Source organism: Salvelinus sp. IW2-2015, unplaced genomic scaffold (assembly GCF_002910315.2).
Source record: "Salvelinus sp. IW2-2015 unplaced genomic scaffold, ASM291031v2 Un_scaffold2551, whole genome shotgun sequence".
Taxonomy (NCBI): Eukaryota; Metazoa; Chordata; class Actinopteri; order Salmoniformes; family Salmonidae; genus Salvelinus; species Salvelinus sp. IW2-2015.
Window position 1 is genome coordinate 59,361 of NW_019943864.1, and position 26,149 is coordinate 85,509.

At 40.4% G+C, this 26,149-nt stretch overlaps 1 protein-coding gene and 1 long non-coding RNA gene across 2 annotated transcripts; one reads left to right on the plus strand and one right to left on the minus strand.

The window, feature by feature from the left end:
- Positions 1-6: 6 nt before the first annotated feature.
- On the minus strand, positions 7-2,846 carry LOC112074261 (OX-2 membrane glycoprotein-like). Its single transcript, XM_024141457.2, has 3 exons — positions 2,601-2,846; positions 739-1,074; positions 7-514 (listed from the first exon to the last, which is right to left on the minus strand). Exons 1-3 carry the CDS (start codon positions 2,779-2,781, stop codon positions 213-215), a joined length of 819 nt encoding a protein of 272 aa, XP_023997225.1. The 5' UTR covers positions 2,782-2,846; the 3' UTR covers positions 7-212.
- An 11,424-nt stretch (positions 2,847-14,270) lies between these two features.
- On the plus strand, positions 14,271-21,241 carry LOC139025359 (uncharacterized). The gene is made up of 2 exons (XR_011476941.1): positions 14,271-14,365; positions 19,695-21,241. It is a non-coding gene; the product is annotated as an uncharacterized lncRNA (long non-coding RNA).
- Positions 21,242-26,149: the final 4,908 nt, after the last annotated feature.

Consider the following 26,149-nt stretch of genomic DNA (forward strand, 5'->3'; position numbering starts at 1 on the left):
AGTACTTCATCATGAACACAGGCAGTAATTCATCATGAACACAGACAGTAATTCATCATGAACACAGACAGTACTTCATCATGAACACAGGCAGTACTTCATCATGAACACAGAAAGTACTTCATCATGAACACATTAACTTCATCATGAACACAGACAGTACTTCATCATGACATCATGTTCCTGATCATGTCAATATATTACACATTGATCTATAGACATTTCTCACCAGTAATTGAAGCTGGAATCACCACGGAAGCATTCTTGGTGACATCACTGAAGGACATAGAAGCAACACACCTAACTTCTTTGTCAGTTAGACTGGACACTACCACTGTTGCAGTAGTTGTCATAGTGACAGTTCCATTGGGATGGGTGACACCAACCATGGTGGAATGTTCTATCATTATGTCATCCCAGGTTACTATAGGAACAGGTCGTCCAGTAGCAGAACAGGACAGAGTGGTGTGACTGTTGTTGGTTTGTATGATGAGGAGTGAGGGTCCATACAGCTCTATAGGACAACAACAAACACAGTTCACAGTGAATGTAAATACCATAATGGTTTCATGCACATGATTTACTAAATGATTCCATTTAAATTATTTACTGAATGATTTCATTTTGATAAATGGTTTCAAGACATTGGATGTATGGTCTGATAAAATGGCCGCCTGAAGTTCTGAAGAAGTTGTTCTGGGTCAATCATTTACAGTACATTATGTTATCAGATTTTACCATGGACTTGGAGGCACGTCCTTCCACTGATAGGTCCATCTGGATAGGCGTTAAACAGACACTTGTAGCAGGACTCATCTCCTCTTGACACTCCTCTGATGACAATAGAGCAGTTCTGCAGTCCCTCGTCTTCAAACTCCACTTTCCCCTGAAAACGTACATTGACATCGGGACCTCGTTTGCTGTAAGTGGCCACATTTTCATTCGTCCCAGTTGTCACTTTTTGCCAGGTTACTTCCCGCACATCTTTGGGTTTCATGAGTTCACAGTTTAATACTGCATCTTCTCCCAGGGTTGCTGTGACAACCTGCTGTGTTCTCACCAACTGAGAGAGCCCTGCATGAAGACAGTTACAATAGTTCTTAGACACTAGTAGTACTCAGAATGGTCAGAAGGGGGACTACAGTGGTAAGGGCAGTCTAGGCGGGAGGAAGTTATGGCACCTGTTGTAAAACTATACATTTTTGTCAATTTCAGGATAGAATATACATGATATGTGCATAAGGCAACAGCATACATCAACATTAAAGTACTCTTTAGAGCGACATCAATCATTCCATACAGTAAGAGTATGGAGCTGCAGATTAAATCATGCATTTACTATAGTCAAATGAACTGGTTTGTCAACAGTTAACACACAATACGCATGTGTAACCGGTGTGAATTGGCTAGCTAGTTACAGGGCTGCGCACTAATAGCACTAATAAAAATGTAAAAATGTATTAATATACAYAATTGTTTACAGACACCTTTGTGTATAGCTCASCGCAATTTTGTGTTTAATAACCTTTATTTAACTAGGCATGTCACGATCGTCGTCAAGGAAATGACTGGACCAAGGTGCAGCGTGGTAAGCGTACATTCTTTTATTTTAAATGTCGCCAACAAAACAATAAACAACAAAACGAACGTGAAGCTCTGTAAGGCTATACATGCCACTAACAAAGACAACAACCCACAAATGAGAAAAGGGAAAAAGGCTGCCTAAGTCTGATTCCCAATCAGAGACAACGATAGACAGCTGTCCCTGATTGAGAATRATACCCGGCCAAAAACAAAGAACCAGAAAGCATAGACTTTCCCACCCGAGTCACACCCTGACCAAAGAAACATTGAGAATAAAAGGATCTCTACGGTCAGGGCGTAACAAGGCAAGTCAGTTAAGAACAAATTCTTATTTACAATGACGGACTACCCCAGCCAAACCCGGACAACGGTGGGTCATTTGTGATATGCCATATGGGAAACCCAATGGATGTGACGCACCCTGGATTCAAACCTGCACTGCAGTGACGCTTCTAGTACTGAGATGCAGTGTCTTAGATCACTGCGCCACTCAGGAGCCCAATGATTTTCAAGTATGTCACACTCTTGTTMTAATGTATATATTGAATTAGTCAACTTTACAGATCAAATATGATCAAACACTGTATAGSCTCAAAACATTTATTTTGATATCATGGATGGTCAATCCTTGCATCCATGTCTGTCTATGAATTTGGGAACGGTTACATTAGTCTCATAGTTTAGTAGCACCCTCTAGTGGCTTAAAGCCTCATGTATTTTGTCCTAGTTCTGTGAAACCAAAACGCGTTGTGCTGTGCCCAGCCTTTGTCTTACTACTTTTTGCTAATAAATACGAATTATTTAACAATTCAGAGTTGGTGGCTATTTACCCATGCAACAAGAAGATTGAGCTACAGCTTCAATATGACATGTAGTTCGTGTTGTGAAATTAACAGGTTTGTCTACAGTTGTGAAAGCACACAATTAGATCAAGACATTGGCACTAACAATATCGCGCCACTTTCAAAGTGGTAGTCAAATGCGGTATTATCYTGCATAAAACTGATATAACTCACCATTAGGGAGGAATATGAGCAGAATAAACAGAGCGTTGAAGAGTGCAGGAGACATGGTGAAAATGTAATTGACTACGACAGTAATGAAATAAGAGAAAAAGAGCGGGAAATTCCTTCTTCCGGTACACCTGCTCCATAGCCTGGGTACCAGTCTGTTTATGCTCTCTTGCCAATTCCTCATTGAATTGCCATACCAACAATGTTTGACACTCCAATGACAATGGAGTAGGCAAACGCACAAACGGATCTGGGACCAGGCAACCTCCTGCATAAAAGTGAAAGTAAATTTGCTCTCTCTATTCTGTCTACAGTCACAGTTAAACTCAATCAATTTAGTATTGTGTATATCTGCTGGGGAAATTTGCTTAGGCGTTTTCTTCTTCAGAAGCAGGAAAATAATTAAATTGTTCAATAAACCGTGGACTCTAACACAACAAGCATCTGGAAATTCTGTATTTACATAATACAATAAATGACGATATGAACTCAAACTCGACACACTTCAATCTAATGAAAATAGGATATCAAACAATCGTCCTCAACATGACATGCAAGCGGTACCGATGCACCAAGTCTGGACCCTGAACAGCTTCTACCACCAAGCCATAAGAATGCTAAATAGTTGGTTAAATAGTTAACCATATAGCTACCCGGACTATCTGCGATGACTATTTTACACTAACTCTTTTGACTCGTCAGGTTTGCTGCTGTTACTGTTTATTATCTTTCCTGCTGCAGTCACTTTATACCTAGTTAAATGTACATATCTACCCCAATTACCGTGTACCCCTGCACATCGACTCGCTACCCCGTGTATATAGCCATATTACCCTTACTCGATGTGTATTTATTATTACTTGTATTATTACTTGTTTTATTACATTTCTATTGTTTCTCTATTTTCTTTCTCTCTACATTGTTGTGAAGGGCCCCTAAGTAAGCATTTTACTGTTAGTCTACATATGTTGTTTACGAAGTATGTGACATTTTATTTGATTTTGAAGTTGTATGCATTGCACTGACAGAGNGCAACCTCCTGCATAAAAGTGAAAGTAAATTTGCTCTCTCTATTCTGTCTACAGTCACAGTTAAACTCAATCAATTTAGTATTGTGTATATCTGCTGGGGAAATTTGCTTAGGCMTTTTCTTCTTCAGAAGCAGGAAAATAATTWAATTGTTCAATAAACRGTGGAKTCTAACACAACAAGCATCTGGAAATTCTGTATTTACATAATAAAATAAATGACGATATGAACTCAAACTCGACACACTTRAATCTAATGAAAATAGGATATCAAACAATCGTCCTCAACATGACATGCAAGCGGTACCGATGCACCAAGTCTGGACCCTGAACAGCTTCTACCACCAAGCCATAAGAATGCTAAATAGTTGGTTAAATAGTTAACCATATAGCTACCCGGACTATCTGCGATGACTATTTTACTCTTTTGACTCGTCACGTTTGCTGCTGTTACTGTTTATTATCTTTCCTGCTGCAGTCACTTTATACCTAGTTAAATGTACATATCTACCCCAATTACCGTGTACCCCTTCACATCGACTCGCTACCCCGTGTATATAGCCATATTATCCTTACTCAATGTGTATTTATTATTACTTGTATTATTACGTGTTATTACATTTCRATTGTTTCTCTATTTTCTTTCTCTCTACATTGTTGTGAAGGGCCCCTAAGTAAGCATTTTACTGTTAGTCTTCATATGTTGTTTACGAAGTATGTGACATTTTATTTGATTTTGAAGTTGTATGCATTGCACTGACAGAGTAATCATAGATGAGATCGGGCAACAATGTAACTCAGTAATACATGATGTAGCACAAGTTTATTAAAAGGCATTGGAGAGATGGAGCACATGAGAACATACACGATATCTGAAGACAGTGGGCCTGGCTTCAGCTTTTTAATCTGTGGTGTAGGCCTAGGGAAATCAACAATGTTGTCATGGCAACATTTCCAGATAACGATATTGTTTCTCAAGGGCTATGGGACGTTCTGAACTTTGAAGGCCGAGCCTAGGCACTAATGATGCCAACAGCATTACTTTACTTAAGTAATAATTACTATTACTTAATTCATATCCAAGATTTACTCAACCAAACACACACCATAAGTCAAAAAATGTTCCATCACTTTTTACTACCACAAGACCTCATACACCTTACATCAATACAAGTTCAACACGTGCTATCATTTTGAAATTAATTGAGGTGAAATAAGTGGAGGATAAAATATTGCAGACAAAGAAAATAAGTGGACTAATGTCATATTTTGTGAGAGAAGTGAACATTATCTACGCTCCTCTTCTCTTTGGTCTTTCAATAAATAAACAGCAGGTGGTGCTGCTGTCTTGATATAACCACAACCTGGAGTTTGTGTTTCAGCCCAATGGTAGCCACATTAGCTGAGGGGTGGAGATGGAGAAAAGTAACATTACAAGCATGGATACTGCAATAATACCATAAAATGAAGAATATATGTGTGGTTATGATGTGGTAAGACAGTTGGGTAACATAGTTATGACAGCTATTAGGACATACACTGCATGACCAAAAGTATGTGGACACCTGCTCGTCGAGCATCTCATTCCAAAATCACGGGCATTAATATTGAGTTGGTCCCCCCTTTGCTGCTATAACAGCCTCCACTCTTCTGGGAAGGCTTTCCACTAGATGTTGGAACATTGCTGCTGGGACTTACTTCCATTCAGCCACAAGAGCATTAGTGAAGTCGGGCACTGATGTTGGGCGATTAGGCTTGGCTCGCAGTTTGCYTTCCAATTCATCCTAAAGGTGTTCAATGGGGTTGAGGTCAGGGCTCTGTGCAGGCCAGTCAAGTTCTCCACCACCGATCTCCGACAAACCATTTCTGTGTCATGCTGAAACAGAAAGGGCCTCTCCCAAATATTGCCAAAGTAAGAATGTCATTGTATGCTGTATTATTAAGCTTTCCCTTCACTGGAACTAAGGCCTAGCCTAACCATGAAAAACAGCAACAGACCATTATTCTTTTCCACCAAACTTTACAGTTGCACTATGAATTGGGCAGTAGTGTTCTCCTGGCATACGCCAAAACCAGATTTGTCCGTCGAACTGCAGATGATGCGTGATTCATCACTTCAAGAAAGGCATTTTCCCTTCTCCAGAGTCAATGGCGGCTAACTTTACACCACTCGCAGCTGACGCTTGGCATTGTGCATGGTGATCTTAGACTTGGCGGCTGCTCGGCCATGGAAACCATTTCATGAAGCTCCAACGAAATGTGTATTGTGCTGATGTTGCTTCCAGAGGCAGTTTGGAACTCAGTAGTGAGTGTTGCACTAATTTGAAGGGGTTGTCCACATACTTTTGTATATGGTGTATGATGACATAACAGTTAATGACACTTCCCACTTACGCAAAAAATTACTTCCCTTTCGGGGTTTTTCTATCAACTAACAACATCAGTAACATTGCCGTTTCAGGGTTGATTGAAACTAACCAATTATCTGCATCAGTCTACGCTTGAAAAAATCACCCTTCAGCCTTGTGTGGTGCAAATCTTATCATTGTTTGTGTCTAAACAAGGAAGTTGATGTGTCTGTGGTTGATCATAAGACCTCTCTGTGGTGAGTGCTCAGCAAAGACTCCAGTCACAAAGACCAAGATGCCCTAGCAGAGTTGCAAGTGTTTCTGCACAGGAGTAACACAKATACAAGCTAGACAACAGCAGCACTTCCTCCTCTCAGCTCTCAAGGTCCATTTATAACCAAGTCAACCCAGTCAAAGGAGCATCACTTTGGTTTGATGAAGTGTTATTGTGTTCCTCTGCTGAGTAAATACATCATATCTGTAGTCGGTCTCAGCAGGAAGTGTCGGGTCAACGTTTGGTTCTGCAGTTGGTCAGTATGTGTGGAAGCGTATCCAGACTTGTTCTGCTTCTGGTGGTGTGGGGTCTATTCACAGCTGTTCACAGGACCTGCCACTGATAGCTCTATCTGGATAGGCGTTAAACAGACACTTGTAGCAGGACTCGTCTCCTCTTGACACTCCTCTGATGACGATAGTGCAGTTCTGCAGTCCCTCGTCTTTAAACTCCACATTCCTCTGATGACGATAGTGCAGTCCCTCGTCTTCAAACTCCACGTTCCTCTGAAAAGGTGGGTTGACTACTGGTCCAAATCGTTTGTTGTAGGTGGCCACATTTTCAGTCGCCCCTGATGTCTCTTTCTGCCAGGTGACTTGAAGCACATCTTTGGGTTTCATGAGCCTGCAGCTGAAGTGAGCYTCCTCTCCCAGGGTTGCTGTGACAACCTGCTGTGTTCTCACCAGRTGAGAGAYCCCTGCATGAAGACAGTTACAGGCTGTTTAGTACACACATCTAATACAGCGCTACATTTTAGCAACCTGCAGTGCACACTGTGAAGGAACTAACCAACTGCATAAATACAGTGCCTTTGGAAAGTATTCAGACCCCTTGACTTTCCACATTTTGTTACCTTACAGCCTTATTCTAAAATGGATTAAATGGAGAGGGAAAATCCTCAGCAGTCTACACACAATTCCCCATAATGACAAAGTGAAAAAAGTTTTTTAGATTTTTTTGCAAAAAACTGAAATACCTTATTTACATAAGTATTCAGACCCTTTGCTATGAGACTCGAAATTGAGCTCAGGTGCATCCTGTTTCCATTGATCATCCTTGAGATGAAATTCAATTGATTTGACACGATTTGGAAAGGTACACACCTGTCTATATAAGGTCCCACAGTTGACAGTGAATGTTAAAGCAAAAACCAAGCCATTAGGTCAAAGGAATTGTCTGTAGAGCTCTGAGACAGGATTGTGTCGAGGCACAGATCTGGGTAAGGGTACCAAAACATTTCTGCAGCATTGAAGATCCCCAAGATCACTGGCCGCCCGGCCAAACTGAGCAATCGGGGGAGAAGGGCCTTGGTCAGGGAGGGGACCAAGAACACGATGGTCACTCTGACAGAGCTCTAGAGTTCCTCTGTGGAGATGGGAGAACCTTCCAGAAGGACAACCATCTCTGCAGCACTCCACCAATCAAGCCTTTATGGTAGTGGCCAGACGGAAGCCACTCCTCAGTAAAAGGCACAAGACAGCACGCTTGGAGTTTGGCAAAAGGCACCTAAAGACTTTCAGACCATGAGAAACAAGATTCTTTGGCCTGAATGTCAAGAGTCCCGTCTGGAGGAAACCTGGCACACTCCCTACGGTGGAGCATGGTGGTGGCAACATCATAATGTGGGGATGTTTTTCAGCGGCWGGGACTGGGAAACTAGTCAGGATCGTGGCAAATATGAACAGAYCAAAGTACAGAGAGATCCTTGATGAAAACCAGSTCCAGAGCGCTCAGGACTTCAGACTGTGGCGACAGTTCACCTTCCAACAAACAGGACAATGACCCTAAGCACACCGCCAAGACACGGCAGGAGTGGCTACGGGACAAGTCTCTGAATGTCCTTGAGAGGCCCTGCTAGYGTCCGGACTTGAACCTGATCGAACATCTCTGGAGAGACCTGAAAATAGCTCTGCAGCAATGCTCCCCATACAACCTGACAYAGCTTGAGAGGATCTGCAGAGAAYAATGGGAGAAACTCCCCAAATATAGTAGGTGTGCCAAGCTTGAAGCGTCYTACCCAAGAAGACAAAAGGCTGTAATTGCTGTCAAAGATGCTTCAACAAAGTACTGAGTAAAAGGTGTGAATACTTATGTAAATGTTATATTTCAGTGTTTTATTTGTAATAAATTAGCAAAAATGACAACTGTTTTTGCTTTGTCATTTTGGGGTATTATGTGTAGATTGATGAAGAAAAAAATATATTTAATACATTTTAGAATAAGGCTGTAACCTAACAAAATGTGGAAAAAGTCAAGGGATCTGAATACTCTCCGAAGGCACTGTACTTTTAAAGGTTTATGCAGTATTGTATCAAAGAGATCCTAATAAAATGAATGCTGCAATATGTAACATTTTGGACGACCCGACCAAATTCATATAGAAATGATAGATCTGTCATTCTCATTGAAAGCAAGTCTAAGAAGCGGTAGATCTGTTCTATGTGTGTTATTTCTATGCTTCACATGTTTTGCAGCTGAAAATACAATGTTTTTGGTTATGGAAAATAAATATTCATGCGGTTTAGATGGTAGAATGATTCCTTACACTAAGCATTGCTTGTTTTGTCACAAGAACTAGAATTTTAGAAACCAGGAAATGGCGGAGAGATTTCTGTGAAAACCACACTGTAAAAACAAAATATCAAGGTGGCCCAACTCAAGATCTTTTAGTAACTAGTCCCACAGCCTTTTTCAGTCAGCGTTGCAMAAGCTTCACATTTTAAGATAAATGTTTCTAAATCAATTAGACAAGTTGGCAAAAACTTTGTTCCAACTTCACTAGACAAGTTGGGTTGAAGTTCAATCAACTTTAAATCATGTGTTTGATAGATGTTGGTATGTAAATGATTTTGCAGGTTGTTATATTTGTATTAAGTTTGAGACACATATGTTAATGTTGTACTTAGAGTCCCCCTTGACTCCTTTCTAGTTTCAGTTATTATCCAATTAATTGACTGGACAGTGTTTTTTTTTTGTCCTGACAACAAGTCCACTTGATTGCTATAGCTGATGTAATGAATCATATGTCATCTACTGAAATATATATTTTAATTGGAAACTGGTCCCTGACAAATACAACATTTATTCAGGGTCAAATTAGGATCATATAATGTTGAGCAGACCTGAAGATGTCTGTGTAAAACAAGCCAATTAAAATCTTTCAGTCTGTTGTCTAAACCTTTTAATTGTGTCTGTAGCCAGGTGGCTAAAAAGACATAGGCCAATAACAATAGCCTGTCGTTTTTTTTATCTTTCTGTAGAGCCATGTATGATAAAGCCATTGTGAGGAGGCCTTCATAAAGTTGCCCTCCTGACTTACTAGAGGCCAAACTTCAAAGCTGTCCATGGCACTGGACTGCAATAAGAGCTAGGCCTACAGTGCGCCCTACAGCACGGCGTACTGAGCAGTCCTGGCGTTTGGTCCTGGCTGCCTATATTTTTCCTCCACATAATAAACTGTACAAACATGGCACTTTTGAGGCTTACTTTTACAATTAGGCTTACTTAGTCACTACAACAAACTTCATATCATGGACATAAATACCATTAGGCCTAATGAAGATACCGCATGTGTAAGTTACTTGGTTGGTGTCTTGTGAATCAACCTGTATGCACATTATTATCCCAGGTAAAGCAGTATTTTCCGCCAAAACCGGAAGTGTCATTCAAAAGCATTATAAACCATATAAATGTCTGGATTTGATTACAGCTTTGATCAGCATGAAAATTCAAACCTGATGCTACCTGAGCCTGATGAGACATAAATTAAATACATTTAATGAGCCCTACATTAACCACATTTAATGAGCCCTACATTAACCACATTTAATGAGCCCTACATTAACCACATTTAATGAGCCCTACATTAACCACATTTAATGATCCCAAGCCCAAAAAAGCCCAAATGATTGTGCAGTTATCCAATAGGTCCACTAGGTCCTCACTTACAATGACTGTAAAACATTGTTGCATTTAAACTTTATATTACTGGTTAGTGGGATGAATGTGATAAAATATATTGTCAATGGGAAGTAATAGCTGGTTTGTTCAATTCATTTTGGAAATGAAATGGTTGTGCTTTTTGTATTATTATGACTTCATGGGGTCTACTGGAGTGAATAGGCTGCTTATTCTGTAACATTATTTGATGCTGTGTGTGACTGCTGTCTGCTATGACCAAATCTGTCTCTCCTTCAGCGCCATGGAGTGCACAGGTATTACACTCGCTGTCCTTTCAACACCAGGAGACTTTCACCTTTGACGTGACACTGTTGTTGTCTCTATTGATGATAGTGTAATAGTGGTGCTGGCTACCATCAGCTGTGTAAACAGTACATTATCTTATGCTGTGTGTCATGTTGTGTCCATCCAGTTCTGTCTGTGTGTGTGGCAGCCCGAAGCGCGGCCAGGCCTGTTTGATTCATTCATAATGTCATCAAAAATCACTGCTCCTCCTTCACTAGAACTAGAATGGCCCGACAACAGAATGTATAAAGTCGGACGCGTTAAGTGATGCTATGTTTTCTGTTATATTGGAAGATTTTTGGTCCCTCTGAAGGCCTAGGTCCTATAGTCATGGTTCGCCACTGGATCTAAGTGAAGGCTTCAATGAAACCTGTCCAGAGGCAGGTGAAACTGGATTACCTGGAATATTTCAATGATCTCAGAACAATTAGTGTTTTAAGAAGTCTTTCATCCTGTGTTTAATATTTATAGTTTTTTTTAGTTTATAGTGTTTAGAACGGTATCATGTTAGGGGTTAAGACAATGGGATGATTCTGGCAGGTGTTCCGGAAATACAATTTTCAGAAAGTGTTGCACTTTACCAATACTAAAAAAAAAATATCCTTCACATATTCAGTCAGTTTATGTACTGTTTATTATTTCTCCAGTGGATGTAAATGCTGGTGTTATACGTAGAGGAGTAGGCAATCATTTGGAAAGGTGGAATTATTTAATATTATGTTAATAATACTAATAATAACAATTTACCACCATCAAAAGGAACAATGTATTTATACCTCTAGATTTGATATTTTATTATGAATTAATTTTTCTAGCCATTTACCAAACTTAATACTGTGTTGATAATTCATTTGAAATATTAATCATGCTTTTAATATATATATATACATATATATATTATGTTATCTTATAAGGAGCGATTGAATTTTGACTTTTGACAAGTCATTAAAAGTTAGAAACAGGAATGTATATTTAGGCTTGAACTAACTGGATGCCTCCCACAATGTAGACAATGGCTGTTGCAAACAAACCATATGATTAAAGATGTTGTTTGAACTTAAAAATGTTGTCTTTGTCTCAGCTCACACTTCCCTTCACAGAATTAACCCATTTTGAGCTACATACTGTAATGGGAAGTTTTATGTTTGTGCTTTTCTGATAACTAATTTCTGTGTTCTATTCATGTCCTGTTCTATAAACCAATTTCTGTGTTCATGCAAGTGGCTGACTGTACAAATCCTCACTTTGAGAACAGATGAAAGATATCTCAGTTTCAAGGTCTCAGCATAGAGAGGAGAAGCCTTGTGAGGTATTGGTCTGTCACATGTTATGAAACAATATTGGTCGGTCACATGAATTAAACAAAACGGTAATGATTAACTCATTATGCTAAATCATGCAAATATAACTTGTCTGTGTATAATCGTATACAAGACAACTGCTGGGTCTGCCAAGAGAGCTCCTGATTGACATGTGTACTATGGTGCATTGGGCTGGGTCTGCCAAGAGAGAGCTCCTGATTGACATGTGTACTATGGTGCATTGGGCTGGGTCTGCCAAGAGAGAGCTCCTGATTGACATGTGTACTATGGTGCATTGAGTTGGTTGGAACCTCTCCAGCGCCCTGACAATAAACAATGATTAATTTAAGATTGACTTCGAGTTTCCCTACGTAAGAATATTTCCACAACAATGTTTTTATTTGAGATTATAACACAAGAGCTTTGTGTGTGCAATAGTTTGAAGATAAATTAATTAATACAATTTCACAATCTTGATTACACTGATATCACATCTGTTCCTGCAACGCCCTCTACTACTCATCCTGTGTCTCCTTGACCTGCCGCCACTCCCCCATTATTCTCTCCCTCTCCCTCTCCCTCTCTTTCTCTGTGTGTGTGATTGTGTGAGTGGAGACAGGTGTGCTGGAGTCAGAGCAGATCCCCACCAACTGCAACCTGTTCCATAATCAAAACCTCTACAAATACTCAGCCCTGCCACTTCCACGTGGCCAGATTGTAATCTCTGCTCAGTCAGTCTATGCTTCTAGACGTGTGTTACTGTTAGATCCTGTTGTGCCTGGTTTCCTTGCCTGACTTGTTTTCCTCTCCGCTACAGTTCCGCCCGCTCTTACTCTGGTCCATGTCTCCAGTTCCACGTCTCGTCATCCTGCTACTCTGTCCTGAATTCCCCTCTCTACTACTCCATTGGATTACCCTCCGGACCTGCTTACCCTGTCCCAACCCCTCTCGCTCCAGTCTCAGCCTCCGCACCTCGTTCCCTGCAACCCACCCGAGCTTCCCCTAGCCTGCACTCCATCCTCTTCCTGTGTTTCAATAAATACCTTGGTTACTTCATCCCAGTTTCCTCGTCTTAGCCTGCTCTTGGGTTCCCCTGTTCCACTCCGGGTAACAACGGAGGTTGATTAAAAAAGTACACTTAAATTACAACGGTTAATTATAATTTCATGATAATTGTCATACTGTCGTAAACACCAAATATTAATCAACTAAATAAAGTGTATATAGTGCATAACACAGCCCCAAATTAAATGTGAAATAAAATAACAAAAAATTCACTGTAATATACAGTAAACTAGTGTTTTCCAATGTTGTAGCTGGCATAATATGGGCATGATATGCGTTGCAATGTTGATGACAATGGAGTAGAGATCTATTAGTGGCAGACATCTCTAAAAAAGTCTACCAGACATTTTTACAGCAATTTTTTTTTTTTACATAGTGGTCATCAATGTTTACTGTAATATAACTACTTTTTTTTTAAACGACAACGGTAAAGAATGTGGAGATAGACCATTTAACACTATGTATTATCTCGCATTAATAAAATACCAAAAAAACACAGTAGGTTGTGGTAGATACATATGATGAATGATAAGAGGTGTGATAAGTGTGCAGAAGGGGAATGAGACAAATAATTGTGTAGTTCAGTAGTATCGGAGGAAGAAGTGCTATGTTTTAATTGTACGGGTGCCCATGGTGCTGGGGATCAGAAGTGTCCGGGTGGGAGAGAGGCAGGTTGAGGTTAATTGTGTTAGAGTAGTGCAGGGGGGTGTGGTCAGAGTAGTGCAGGGGGTGTTGGTCAGAGTAGTGCAGGGGTGGGGTCAGAGTAGTTCAGGGGGGTGTGGTTAGAGTAGTGCAGGGGGTGAGGTCAAAGTAGTGCAGGGGTGTGGTCAGAGTAGTGCAGGGGTGGGGTCAGAGTAGTGCAGGGGTGTGGTATGCTGAAGCAGTGAAGAAAGTAGAGGAGGATGGGTCAAGGGGGAGGGATCCTGAGAGGATCTGTGTGAGATCTTGCCAGCGAGGCCACAGTCATATGCTTCAGTAAGGTTGGCTTCTTAGCGTTCATAGCAATGGTTATCAACTGTACTGCAGAGATGGAACGTAAATCACAGAATATAGATGTTGTGATGGCAGCCGCAGAGAAGTATTTGGGTATACGAGATCTGATTTCATTTAATTCCATAAGAGTTACAGGGTGTGTTGAGGGGTGGTGTCCCGCCCTCCGAGGCCATTGGCATGGTGCAGGAGCAGATAGGATCACAGTAGTGGAATGGGGTAGTGGGTTTTTAATGAGTGTAGAGTTAGTTGGAATGTTAATTTTGGGGGGTATATATTTTTGGGGGGTATAAAACATTTATTTTATGTTTTTTCCATTTTGTAAGACAAAGTATAATGGGTATATATTTTCATCCATCTGGGGGCGGTAATGCCACATTTTTGATGCCAACCACCGTTAAATTCCAGAGGAGGAGAAGAAGAAGAAGTTCCCGAGTAGGCGTGGACCATTCTTCAGAATAACGAAAGCGTTAGAACTGTGGTGTCTAGACGATAACCTTTGTATTTATTACTACAGGTATGTCTTTGCACGTTTACACTTTCTAATATCGAAAGAACATGTCATAACATGCTACGTAACAAATCCGTAACAAAGGTTGTTATGTGTTGTTTTTGTGTCAAACCGAGTGAGAGAAGAACGCGAACATATATTTTACATGTCACATAGCTAGAGATTTTGGGTTTGTCTTTTTGAATGTACTGTACGTTATTTCAAGGTAATTTAATAAAGAATCAATTTAATTGAGATGTTATTGTTTTTTGTTAAAAAAATAAGTCTCACGAGCACGTAAAATGGCGGCGCCAACTCTGTCTGTTTCATGATATGACACAGTAAAAACACCACATCAATCAAATTGTAATCAGTCAAGAAAAACACCTGTGAAAATGTGTATCTTAGACGAAAATCAGTGTTTTTCTCATAAAGAAATGCCATTTACAAAACTTTGTAATGATGATTGAGAAAAATGTAGCATGTTCTGTCTCCATTATTTTGTAAAGGATTGATAATCTGAAATCAGAATAGAAATACCTTTTATCAGTAGTGGTACATGGGTAAAATCACTGAGGAAGCCCAAAACATATTATAACCTATGTGTTGTGATAATTGCATTGTTTGCGCTCTAACCTGTTAGTTCATATGCCTTGCCACTGTGATATATAGGCCTCAGGCCTAGACAATAAGACGCAGTGGCAGAATAAATTCAACCATACATTTTTCATTACAAAACCGGAGAGCAACATCTGTCTGGTGAAGTCTACAAAACATATTGCATGTAACAAACAATTATATCACCTAGAGCATGGTCAAGCAAGGTAAGTATTCAGACGCTTAACTCTACTTTGTTGAAGCAGCTTTGGCAGCAATTTACATCCTCAAGTCTTCTTGGTTATGACTCTACAAGCTTGGCACACCTGTATTTGGTAAGTTTCTCCCATTTGTTCTCTGCAGATCCTCTCAAGCATTGTCAGGTTGGATGGATAGCGTGGCTGCACAGCTATTTTCAGGTCTCTCCAGAGATGTTCGATCGGGTTCACATCTGGGCTCTGCTTTGGCCACTCAAGGACATTGAGACTTGTCCCGAAGCCACTCCTGTGTTGTGTTGGCTGTCTGCTTAGGTTCGTTGTCCTGTTGGAATGTGAACCATCTCCCTAATCTGAGGTCCAGAGCGCTCTGGAACAGGTTTTCATCAAGGATCTCTCTGTACTTTGRATCGTTAATCTTTTCCTCGATCCTGACTAGTCTCCCAGTCCCTGCTGCTGAAAAATATGRCCACAGCATGATGCTGCCACCACCATGCTTCACCYTAGGGATYGTGCCAGGTGTCCTCCAGATGTGACGCCAGAACTGCTTCAATGCGCCTTGGCATAGATTCTACAAGTGTCTGGAACTTCRTGTGTGGAAGCTCTTCATGCTTTCAATATACTTTGTATCCCTCATTTATTCAAAGTGTTTCCATTATTACATATAAAATGGACAGAGTTATGGCTCGAGTTGCAAAYCAAAWTGGAATATAAAGTTGCGGATYAAGTTCGYAATGACACAATTTCATGCGTACAACATCTAAAGACCTGTATCACTATACTTAGASCTTTGCACTTTCTAAAAGGACGAATCTGGMTGTTTTTGTGCAGCCTTTGTTGATGTTTTTTCGTGGCCCCCAGACTGTCATCCCTACTGCCTCTGATCTGGCAGACTCACTAAACACCCTAAACACTCACTAAACACAAATGCATTCTTAAATGGTGCCTGGGTGTTGGAGTGTGCCCCCGGCTATCCGTAAATAAAATTTAGAAAACGTGAAAATCATGCCATCAGTATTACTGCATTGTTCGGAACTAGAAGCACAAGCATTTCGCTACACTTGCATTAACATCTGCTAACAATGTGTATGTGACAAATAAAATTTGATTTGATCTGGTTTGCTTAAAGTTGCGCTATGCAGATGTAACAGTATAACTTTAAACCGTCCCCTCGCCCCAACACGGGCGCGAACCAGGGACCCTCTGCGCACATCAACAACGACGGTCGCCCACGAAGCATCGTTACCCATCGCTCCACAAAGGCCACGGCCCTTGCAGAGCAAGGGGAAACCCTACTTAAGTCTCAGAGCAAGCGACGTACTGATTGAAATGCTAGTAGCGCGTACCGCTAACTAGCTAGCCATTTCACATCCGTTACACTCACTCCCTTTCAACCTCCTCCTTTTCGCAGCAACCAGTGATCCGGGTCAAACAGCATCAATGTAACAGTATAGCTTTATGGCGTCCCTGCCCCCGACCGGGCGCGAACCAGGGACCTCTGCACACATCAACAACGGTCGCCCACGAAGCATCGTTACCATCGCTCCACAAGGCGCGGCCTTGCAGAGCAAGGGGAAACCCTACTTAAGTCTCAGGGCAAAGCGACGTAACTGATTGAAATGCTAGTAGCGGCGTACCCGCTAACTAGCTAGCCATTTCACATCCGTTACAACAGAAATCCTCCATTTCCTGGTTGAATTTTTTTGACTAGTTCACCTAATTTGAGGTTGTGGCAAAACAAGCAGTCATTGTGTAGAATATCATTGTACCATCTAAACTGCTGTGAAATATATTTTCCATAACCAAAATTAATGTATATTCGTTGTTTTGACGCTTTTGTACAGTACAAGACCGAAAGTAAAAGACTCAAAAACTAAACTTAAGAATGGAAAGCACAGAAATGGCGCACATTGAACGTATCTACTGCATTTAGACTTGCTTTCAATGAGACTCAAAGATCTATTACTCACATTTGTGCATTTGGTCGGGTTGCCCAGAAAGTTACATATGTTTGCTTTAATATAAGGAATTTGATGTATAGCATTTACTTTTACTCAAGTATGACAATTGAGTTATTTTTCAACCACTGACAATTTGGTTTTTGAGAGTGAAAATATCAATGAAGACAGGGTTAATAGTACATAGTGCTGCCTAAAACAAACTGCAACCTTGTACTAAATGTTTTTTTGAGACACTTATATTCATTTATTAAATCTACGATAGGTTACATTCACTTACGTTGTCATCAAAAGTGTGCACTTTGTCTAATGTATGTCTAATGAATGTTTTGTCAATGTTTAGCTACCTGATCTATTGAAATTAGATAAGATAATAAGAAGTATTAGGTTCTAAGAAACAGAGTAAAAAACTAACAGAACACTAGTCAAAGCTCCTACCAAATTTATTCACTCACTGGGTCAAACAGCTGAATAAAACAGACATGTTTACACAAACTCCTTGCCCATCTAGACAGACACAATACATCTCTGTTGCTAGGCAGGAACTTACAGTTGAAGTCGGAAGTTTCATACACTTAGGTTGGAGTCATTAAAACTTGTTTTTCAACCACTCCACAAATTTCTTGTTAACAAACTATAGTTTTGGCAAGAGTCGGTTAGGACATTTACTTTGTGCATGACACAAGTAATTTTTCCAACAATTGTTTACAGACAGATAATTTAACTTATAATTCACTGTATCACAATTCCAGTGGGTCAGAAGTTTACATAACACTAAGTTGACTGTGCCTTTAAACAGCTTGAAAATTCCAGAAAATAGTGTCATGGCTTAAAGCTTCTGATAGGCTAATTGACATATTTGAGTCAATTGGAGGTGTACCGGTGGATGTATTTCAAGCCTACCTTCAAACTCAGTGCCTCTTTGCTTGACATCATGGGAAAATCAAAAGAAATCAGCCAAGAACTCATAAAAAAAAATTGTAGACCTCCACAAGTCTGGTTCATCCTTGGGAGCAATTTCCAAACACCCTGAAGGTACACGTTCATCTGTACAAACAATAGTACGCAAGTATAACACCAATGGGCACGCAGCCGTTCTTACCGCTCAGGAAGGTGACGCGTTCTGTCTCCTAGAGATGAACGTACTTTGGTGCGAAAAGTGCAAATCAATCCCCGAAACAACAGCAAAGGACCTTGTGAAGACATTGGAGGAAAACAGGTACAAAGGTATCTATATCCACAGTAAAACGAGTCCTATGCGGACATAACCTGAAAGGCAGCTCAGCAAGGAAGAAGCCACTGCTCCAAAACCATCATAAAAAAGCCAGACTACAGTTTGCAACTGCACATGGGGACAAAGATTGTACTTTTTGGAGGAATGTCCTCTGGTCTGATGAATCAAAAATATAAACTATTTAACCATAATGACCATTCGTTATGTTTGGAGGAAAAAGGGGGAGGCTTGCAAGCCGAAGAACCACCATCCCAACCGTGAAGTCACGGGGGGGCAGCATCAAGTGATTGTGGGGGTGCTTTGCTGCAGGAGGGGCTGGTGCACTTCACAAAAATAGATGGCATCATGAGAGAGGAAAATTATGTGAATATATTGAAGCAACATCTCAAGACATCAGTCAGGAAGTTAAAGCTTGGTCGCAAATGGGTCTTCCAAATGGACAATGACCCACCATCTTCCAAAGTTGTGGCAAAATGGCTTAAGGACAAAAAAGTCAAGGTATTGGAGGGCCATCACAAATCCCTGACCTCAATCCAATAGGACATTTGTGGCAGAACTGAAAAAGTGTGTGCAAGTAGGGAGGCCTACAAACCTGACTCAGTTACACCAGCTCTGTCAGGAGGAATGGGCCAAAATTCACCCAACTTATTGTGGGAAGCTTGTGGAAGGCTACCCGAAATTTTGACCAAGTTAAACATTTAAAGGCAATGCTACCAAATACTAATTGAGTGTATGTAAACTTCTGACCACTGGAATGTGATGAAAGAAATAAAAGCTGAAATAAATCATTCTATCTACTATTATTCTGACATTTCACATTCTTAAAATAAAGTGGTGATCCTAACTGACCTATGACAGAGAATTTTTACTAGGGTTAAATGTCAGGAATTGTGAAAAACGGAGTTTAAATGTATTTGGCAAAGGTGTATGTAAATTCCGACTTCAACTGTAAGTGGTTCCTCTCATTGGTGTAGTCATGGCCCTGCCTCCTATGTGTGTGTATGTCATAGGAGTGTTCCTTCATCTGACCTGACCTTGGCCCACATTCCTCACTCCTCCCTAATCACTGCTATACAACCTTAACAGTGACTGAAACCAGACCGTTGCCCTTCTCCTCTCCATAGGATACATGAGATTTAACCATAACATGTTCTGACAGAATGTAAACTATCTGCACTCCTTTTCTCCTCAGTACATTTGCATAACACCAAGTTATAATATGTTAATATGAATGAGGATATTTCAAGTTAGAACCCAAGAGAATAAATATAATATATTTTTTAGAGAATAAAGAAAGTCACAGAACTGTCAAGTCAATAACTTTTTGTGTCTGTTTCTCTTTATTACTACAGGCTTACTCAGATTGAGTCTGAGGCCTGTAAACATCAACAGTGAGGACAAACCAGCCTGCCTCTCTCCTTCCACACTGACTCCAAACCTACAGTCACTGGGTCCTGATTGTGACAGTTGAGCCCAGTTTGGGCACTGGCAGGCTCCAGTTAGAGGCATCAGTGAAGCTGGAAGACTGCAGTCAAACACTAGAGCTGGATGTCAACATTAAAGATGAAGAAGAGGAGGAGATGATTAGGACAACTGTTAGTCATGGTAAGAGCAGGTTCTATCTATAAGTTATCTTCAGAAGTTAGACCTCCACAAGTTATGACCCAGTCTGTTGCTAGGTTGAATTCTGTATTCAACATCACACATCCCAGAACAACTGGCCTATCTGGAGTGATCAGAGAGAAGACTAAAGAAGTGAATTCCACAAACTGACAGTGTTTTGAAGTTGTATGAAATTAGTCTGTGTAGTTACTGGGCTTGGGTGGTATACTGTATACCAGGGAATTTTCCAAGCTGTTTAAAGGCACAGTCAACTTAGTGTATGTAAACTTCTGACCCACTGGAATTGTGACACAGTGAATTATAAGTGAAATAATCTGTCTGTAAAGAATTGTTGGAAATGCACAAAGTTGATGTCCTAACCGACTTTCCAAAACTATGGTTTGTTTACAAGAAATTTGTGGAGTGGTTGAAAAACGAGTTTTAATGCCTCCAACCTAAGTGTATGTAAACTTCRGACTTCAACTGTACACTGAGAGTTCAAAACATTTTAATATTGATTTGCACCCCCCACAGAACATGGAGCATGGACTCTAGCGCTGACCCTATTTAGTTGATTATTTGGTCGATAGGCTGTTGGTCCACCAAGATTTCTTTAGTCGAGCAGTAGCAAATATAACAAAAATTAAAAATCATTGTGTACAAGACACCTGTTTGATTCACGCCTGTCTGAGTGGACTAATCCATTGTGGAGGCTGTGGGGATGGCACAGTCCATCACTCTAAGTCATGTGCTACTGAAATTGTATGTGGTTATATTATGTAAGAACAATGGTGCAACACTTATACAAATTGTTTTATTTTATAACAAATGCGCTTTCTCCCGTGTTGGATAGTGTCCGCGGTTCTGAAACACATCAATGCGCTGTTGAATTGGCGCCTTTTCCTAGACCATGTTTCTATGTGCGTAATAGCAAAGTTAACCAGCATATTGGTGTTGAGAACAATGCGGCGCAGGCAGCAACAGAATTAGGAGACGAAAGCAGTCCTTGCCTTATTGTGTAAGAAAAGTGAGGAGAGAGGAAACCTCAACTTAATCAGGTCTATAATCAATAGCCTTACTGTTAAATGTGCCTGGCTTTATAAATCATCCATATATATCTACAGAAATAAGACAGATCCTGCTTGTGTTGCCTGTTTGAGTGTTTGTTTAATAGCCTACTGATTCCATGAGCACCGAGCCTCACGCAACCACATGTTGGATAAACAATTTCACTAATTAGTCTGTTTGTAGTCTTTGCTATGCTGTAATAAAGGCTTTACTTTCTCTCTCTGTTAAACATCCTCCCTGGTTTTATTTATGATTCATTTAGTGTCTGAATAATAACAATACCCCTCCCTTTTATTGATATTTCTTGATTATTATTATGATCATCATTATGATAATAGGTAATGTCGTTATCATTAGTAGGCTTAGTATAATAGTCTTGTATAACCACCATCCAGCTGTAGGCCTAAGAGCGCAACCTTTTTAGTCTTAATACCGTAACCTACTTAGGCCTGTATTTCAATACCTATATAGGCTACTGTATCAATCAGTCATTGATTCGTTCATGTCATTACACAGCAGACCAGTCATTCATGATTTTAAATGCATTCAAGCATTTTAGTTTTAAAAATTGCTTTCACAAATGTGACAGTTTTTTTAGTCTTTGCTGTAATAAAGGCATAGCATTTTATTTTTTTACAACAGGCTCGCCGGTCCGCTTATAATTTATTTAGTGTTGTTTACATTGTTGCAAACGGTCAGGAAAAGGATATTGTAATCTAACAGCACCTGTTTGGCCCACAGCGTTTACTCCTTACCTCATTTGTCTTGATCTCTAGTATTTTCCATAACTAGTCACATGACTTCCATACATCTGACTTCCCCTTTACCTCCTGAGCAACCAGTAAACATTCTCCTGTTTTGAGTTTGTCACGTCCTCCTCATCAATTTTGCTGTTATGATGTTCTGAGTTTGTTTATGTGATTATGATATGCTATAGGTTAGGCCCTATTGGTCATGTGCATGCGATGCATACATGTGTCACATAAATAGAGCAAGGATTGAGGGAATAGGGAATGTTTTTCCTAAACAAATGAGGGATTTCGGTAACAGAAATTTTCTGTCAAAAATGGGTGTAATTATGTTGCATCTTCATCAACACGGACAGCGCGATAANGTAATTATGTTGCATCTTCATCAACACGGACAGCGCGATAAACACTGTTGATGTTCTGTGGTGGTCGGTACAGCAGGGAGGAGAGTGAGACAACGGGTGCTAGTCACAATCACTCACTGTTTATAAAAAATAAATAAAAAGTCTGAGCCCAGCCCGGCATAATCAAATCACTTGCGGTCGGACTCCCTCTAGTCATTTGTGTGTCTTAAATATTTCATCAAACAGTGCGCTTAAACCATCAGACAAGCTCAGTGCATATGGTTCATTTGATTAAAACACAAAAGATGTGTCTATACAGTGCATTCGGAAAGTATTCAGACCCCTTGACCCCTGGACACATTTTGTTACATTACAGCCTTATTCTAAAATGGATTCAATAAATAAAAAGCCTCATCAATCTACACACAATAAACCACAAGGACAAAGCGAAAACAGGTGAAGACATTAATGCTAATTTAAAAACAGAAATACCTTATTTACATAAGTATTCAGACCCTTTGCTATGAGACTCAATTGAGCTCAGATACATTGTTTCCATTGATCATTCTTGAGATGTTTCTACAACTTGATTGGAGTCCACCTGTGGTAAATTCAATTGAGTGGGCACATGTCTATGCAAGGTCCCACAGTTGACAGTGTATGTCAGAGCAAAAACCAAAGCCACTCCTCAGTTAAAGGCACATGAAATCCGTCTTGGAGTTGGCCGAAAGGCACCTAAAGACTCAGACCATGCGAAACAAGATTCTCTGGTCTGATGATACCAAGATTAAAGTCTTTGGCCTGAATGCCAAGCGTCACGTCTGGAGGAAACCTGGCACCATCCTTACGGCGAAGCATGGTGGTGGCAGCATCATACTGTAGGGCTGTTTTTCTGCAGCATGGACTGGGAGACTAGTCAGGAACGATGGAAAGACGAACAGAGTAAAGAACAGAGAACTCCTTAGTGAAAACCTGCTCAGGACCTCAGACTGGGGTGAAGGTTCACCTTCCAACAGGACAACGACCCGAAGCATACAGTCAAGACAACACAGGAGTGGCTTCAGGACAAGTCTCTCAATGTCCTTGAGTTGCCCAGACAGAGCACAGATTTGAACCCGATCGAAAATCTTTGGAGAGACCTGAAAATAGCTGTCCAACCTGACAGAGTTTGACCTGCAGAGAAGAATGCGAGAAACTCCCCAAATACAGGTGCTTGTAGCGTCATACCGAAGAAGACTCGAGGCTGTAATAGCTGTCAAAGGTGCTTCAACAAAGTACTGAGTTAAGCGTCTGAATTAGTGATGCACCGATATGACATTGTTGGCCAATACCGTTATTCGATATTTTCCTTGCCCATAAAAAAGATACCGATAACCAATATTACATTTTTTTGTGGCCTTTTAAACATTCTAGTACAGTTAAATAGTTAACACACACACGGACGCAGCAGTCTAAAGCACTGCATCTCAGTGGAAGAGCCGTAACAACATTCCCTGGTTCGAATCCAGGCTGTATCACATCCGGCTGCGCACAACTGGCCTGGTGTTGTCTGGGCAGTCATTGTAAATAAGAATTTGTTCTTAACTGACTTGCCTAGTTAAATAAAGGTTTTACACAAACACACACACACACACTGACCAAAAAGTTATTTTGTTGGCATTTAAGTTTGTCCCCATTACCAGTAAAACATCATCAAAACCTATTTCTTTCACTTACTTGCTGTGCTGTTTCGTTGTTCAGTTGTTTCATTCGCAACCAGGATTTCTATGGAACGCCGTTTGGGTTTTTGCGTGTCAAAGAAGATACACATCAAATAACGCTATTTGACGTGTCAAATAAGCTTGTTGACAAATCAGGACCTGAATATGACTGCACGTCACAATAATTTTACGCATTCATACATTTTTTACATAGTTATTACACATTGATTACACTATCACTCGTATTTCATATGTCACAACGATTCATTGATACGTATGCTATGATGCTGGTAAAGTTGTCTCGCGCAGGTACAGTGCTGGTCAGGAAAAAAAGCCAGCTAGCTCATGGATGCAAACCATGTTCTTCCCCAAAAACATAGCAAAATTACATCTGTTTCAGTAGCTAAAGTTAGCTAGCTAACTATATAGCTAGGTGTCATCTAAAGAATTAACCCTAATTTATAAGACTTGTTCTTATTTGATTAATGGTGGTCGGACCCATCTGTGTGTAGCTAGCCACAATAAGGATTAGCCACAATAGTGGACTTTGCGGTTAGCCTTCTAAAATATGGATCACTGTGCTTTAGCTTCACAAACACAAACCTACCTCTGGTCGAGCCTCACTAGCCAGATGAAGCTTTGGGCAAGCCTTATAACGTTAGCTTTGGGCAACAGGGTTAAGTAGCTGGCTAGCTATTTATTTTCATAAACTGAATTTCAATTTAATAGGCAAACCACAAGTGACATCCGAGCTAATACTTACTCACAAGGATTCCTAAATCATTTCTAAGAATAATGAAAATGCTGCAGTTTCTACTGGTCATTGTTTTCAGGCTGGTTATATTGGTGCTAACTAGGTACCAAGCTAAAGCAGCTAGCTACCCCAGAAGTTGCGGTCGAACAAATATGCTTTATTACCAACGTGGCCGGTGTTTGCTTGTTAGCAGATTTTTTGTACAGCTTTGACAGTGCTACTGTATCTTTTTTGACACGAAAGACCCAAATGGCGTTCCATAGTATGTATGTCGGGAAGCAATAGCAGTGAATCTATTACTGTGTAACTCCGTAGTGCAACATCCTGAAAAATAGCGCACTTGGATGTGTGTACCGGTGCTCGACAGTCGGCGAAAGCCAACATCACCCCGACACAGAGAACGATTGATTGTCAAGGGCAATGAATTCCATTATCGGCTTTTTATGGATTTCGCCTTTAGTTGTCTCGCTGAAATGTTCTTACTCTTTCAAATGACTGCTCACTTGTTGACCGCTTGATCCACACAGCAGACATTGTATGGGCTAGGTTAGGAATGCGATGTCGCACGTGTAGCTTAATTTTACGTGGCGTCATTACGTAGGTATGCACGGTAGCTTTGGCATTGGTTTTTAACATCAGCGTTAAACTAGACATCGGGCCGATACCGATGTTGGCATTTTTAGCTAATATCGACAGATTCCGATATGTCACCGATATATCGTGTACCCTAGTCTGAATACTTATGTAAATGTGATGTTTTCTGTTTTTTATATTTATACATTTCTAAAAAACGTTTTTGCTTTGTCATTATGGGGTAATATGTGTTTGATGAGAAATAACAAACAATGTAATCCATTTTAGAATAAGGCTGTAACGTAACAAAATGTGGAAAAAGTCTAGGAGTCTGAATAATTTCCGAATGCACTGGAAGAATACATGTTTTAACATTTTGACCAATCGATTAGTTGAAAGAACAAACTACTCTTGGTTAACCACATATTTTTGTTGTTGTTGGGGACAGCCCTAATGGATCTACAAGGTGTCAAAGGTTGGACGAGAGGCTGGCCCATGTTGACTCAAATGCTTTCCACAGTTGTGTTAATGTGGTTGGATGTCCTTTGGGTGGTGGACCATTCTTGATACATAAGTTAAACTGTTCAGCGTCAACCCAGCAGCATTAGAGGTCTTGACACAAACCGGTGCGCCTGGCACCTACTACCATGCCCCATTCAAAACATCTAATCTTTTGTCTTGCCCATTCACCCTCTGAATGGCACACATACACAATCCATGTCTCAGTGCTATCAAGGCTTAAAAATCTATTTAACCTGTCTCCTCCCCTTCATCTACACTGATTTCAAGCAGATTTAACAAGTGATATCAATAAGGGATTATAGCTTACACCTGGTCAGTTTATGTCATGGAATGAGCAGTGTGTTCATAATGTTTTGTCGATGCTCCGTATGTCACAAAAACTTGACTTTTTTTCTTGATGCTGTTCACACAGGTGACGTTGAGACATTCTCTACATCCAGAAAGCAGCAGGAAGATCACAGAGCTAAGAGGTCTCACCACTGCACACATTGTGAG

Coding starts and splice junctions, on each gene's coding strand:
- LOC112074261 (XM_024141457.2), bottom strand. CDS start 2,781: ATGAGGAATTGGCAAGAGAGCATAAACAGACTGGTACCCAGGCTATGG. Junction 1,075..2,600: donor GCTCATATTCCTCCCTAATG/GTGAGTTATATC, acceptor GTCTTCATGCAG/GGCTCTCTCAGTTGGTGAGA. Junction 515..738: donor GACGTGCCTCCAAGTCCATG/GTAAAATCTGAT, acceptor GTTGTCCTATAG/AGCTGTATGGACCCTCACTC.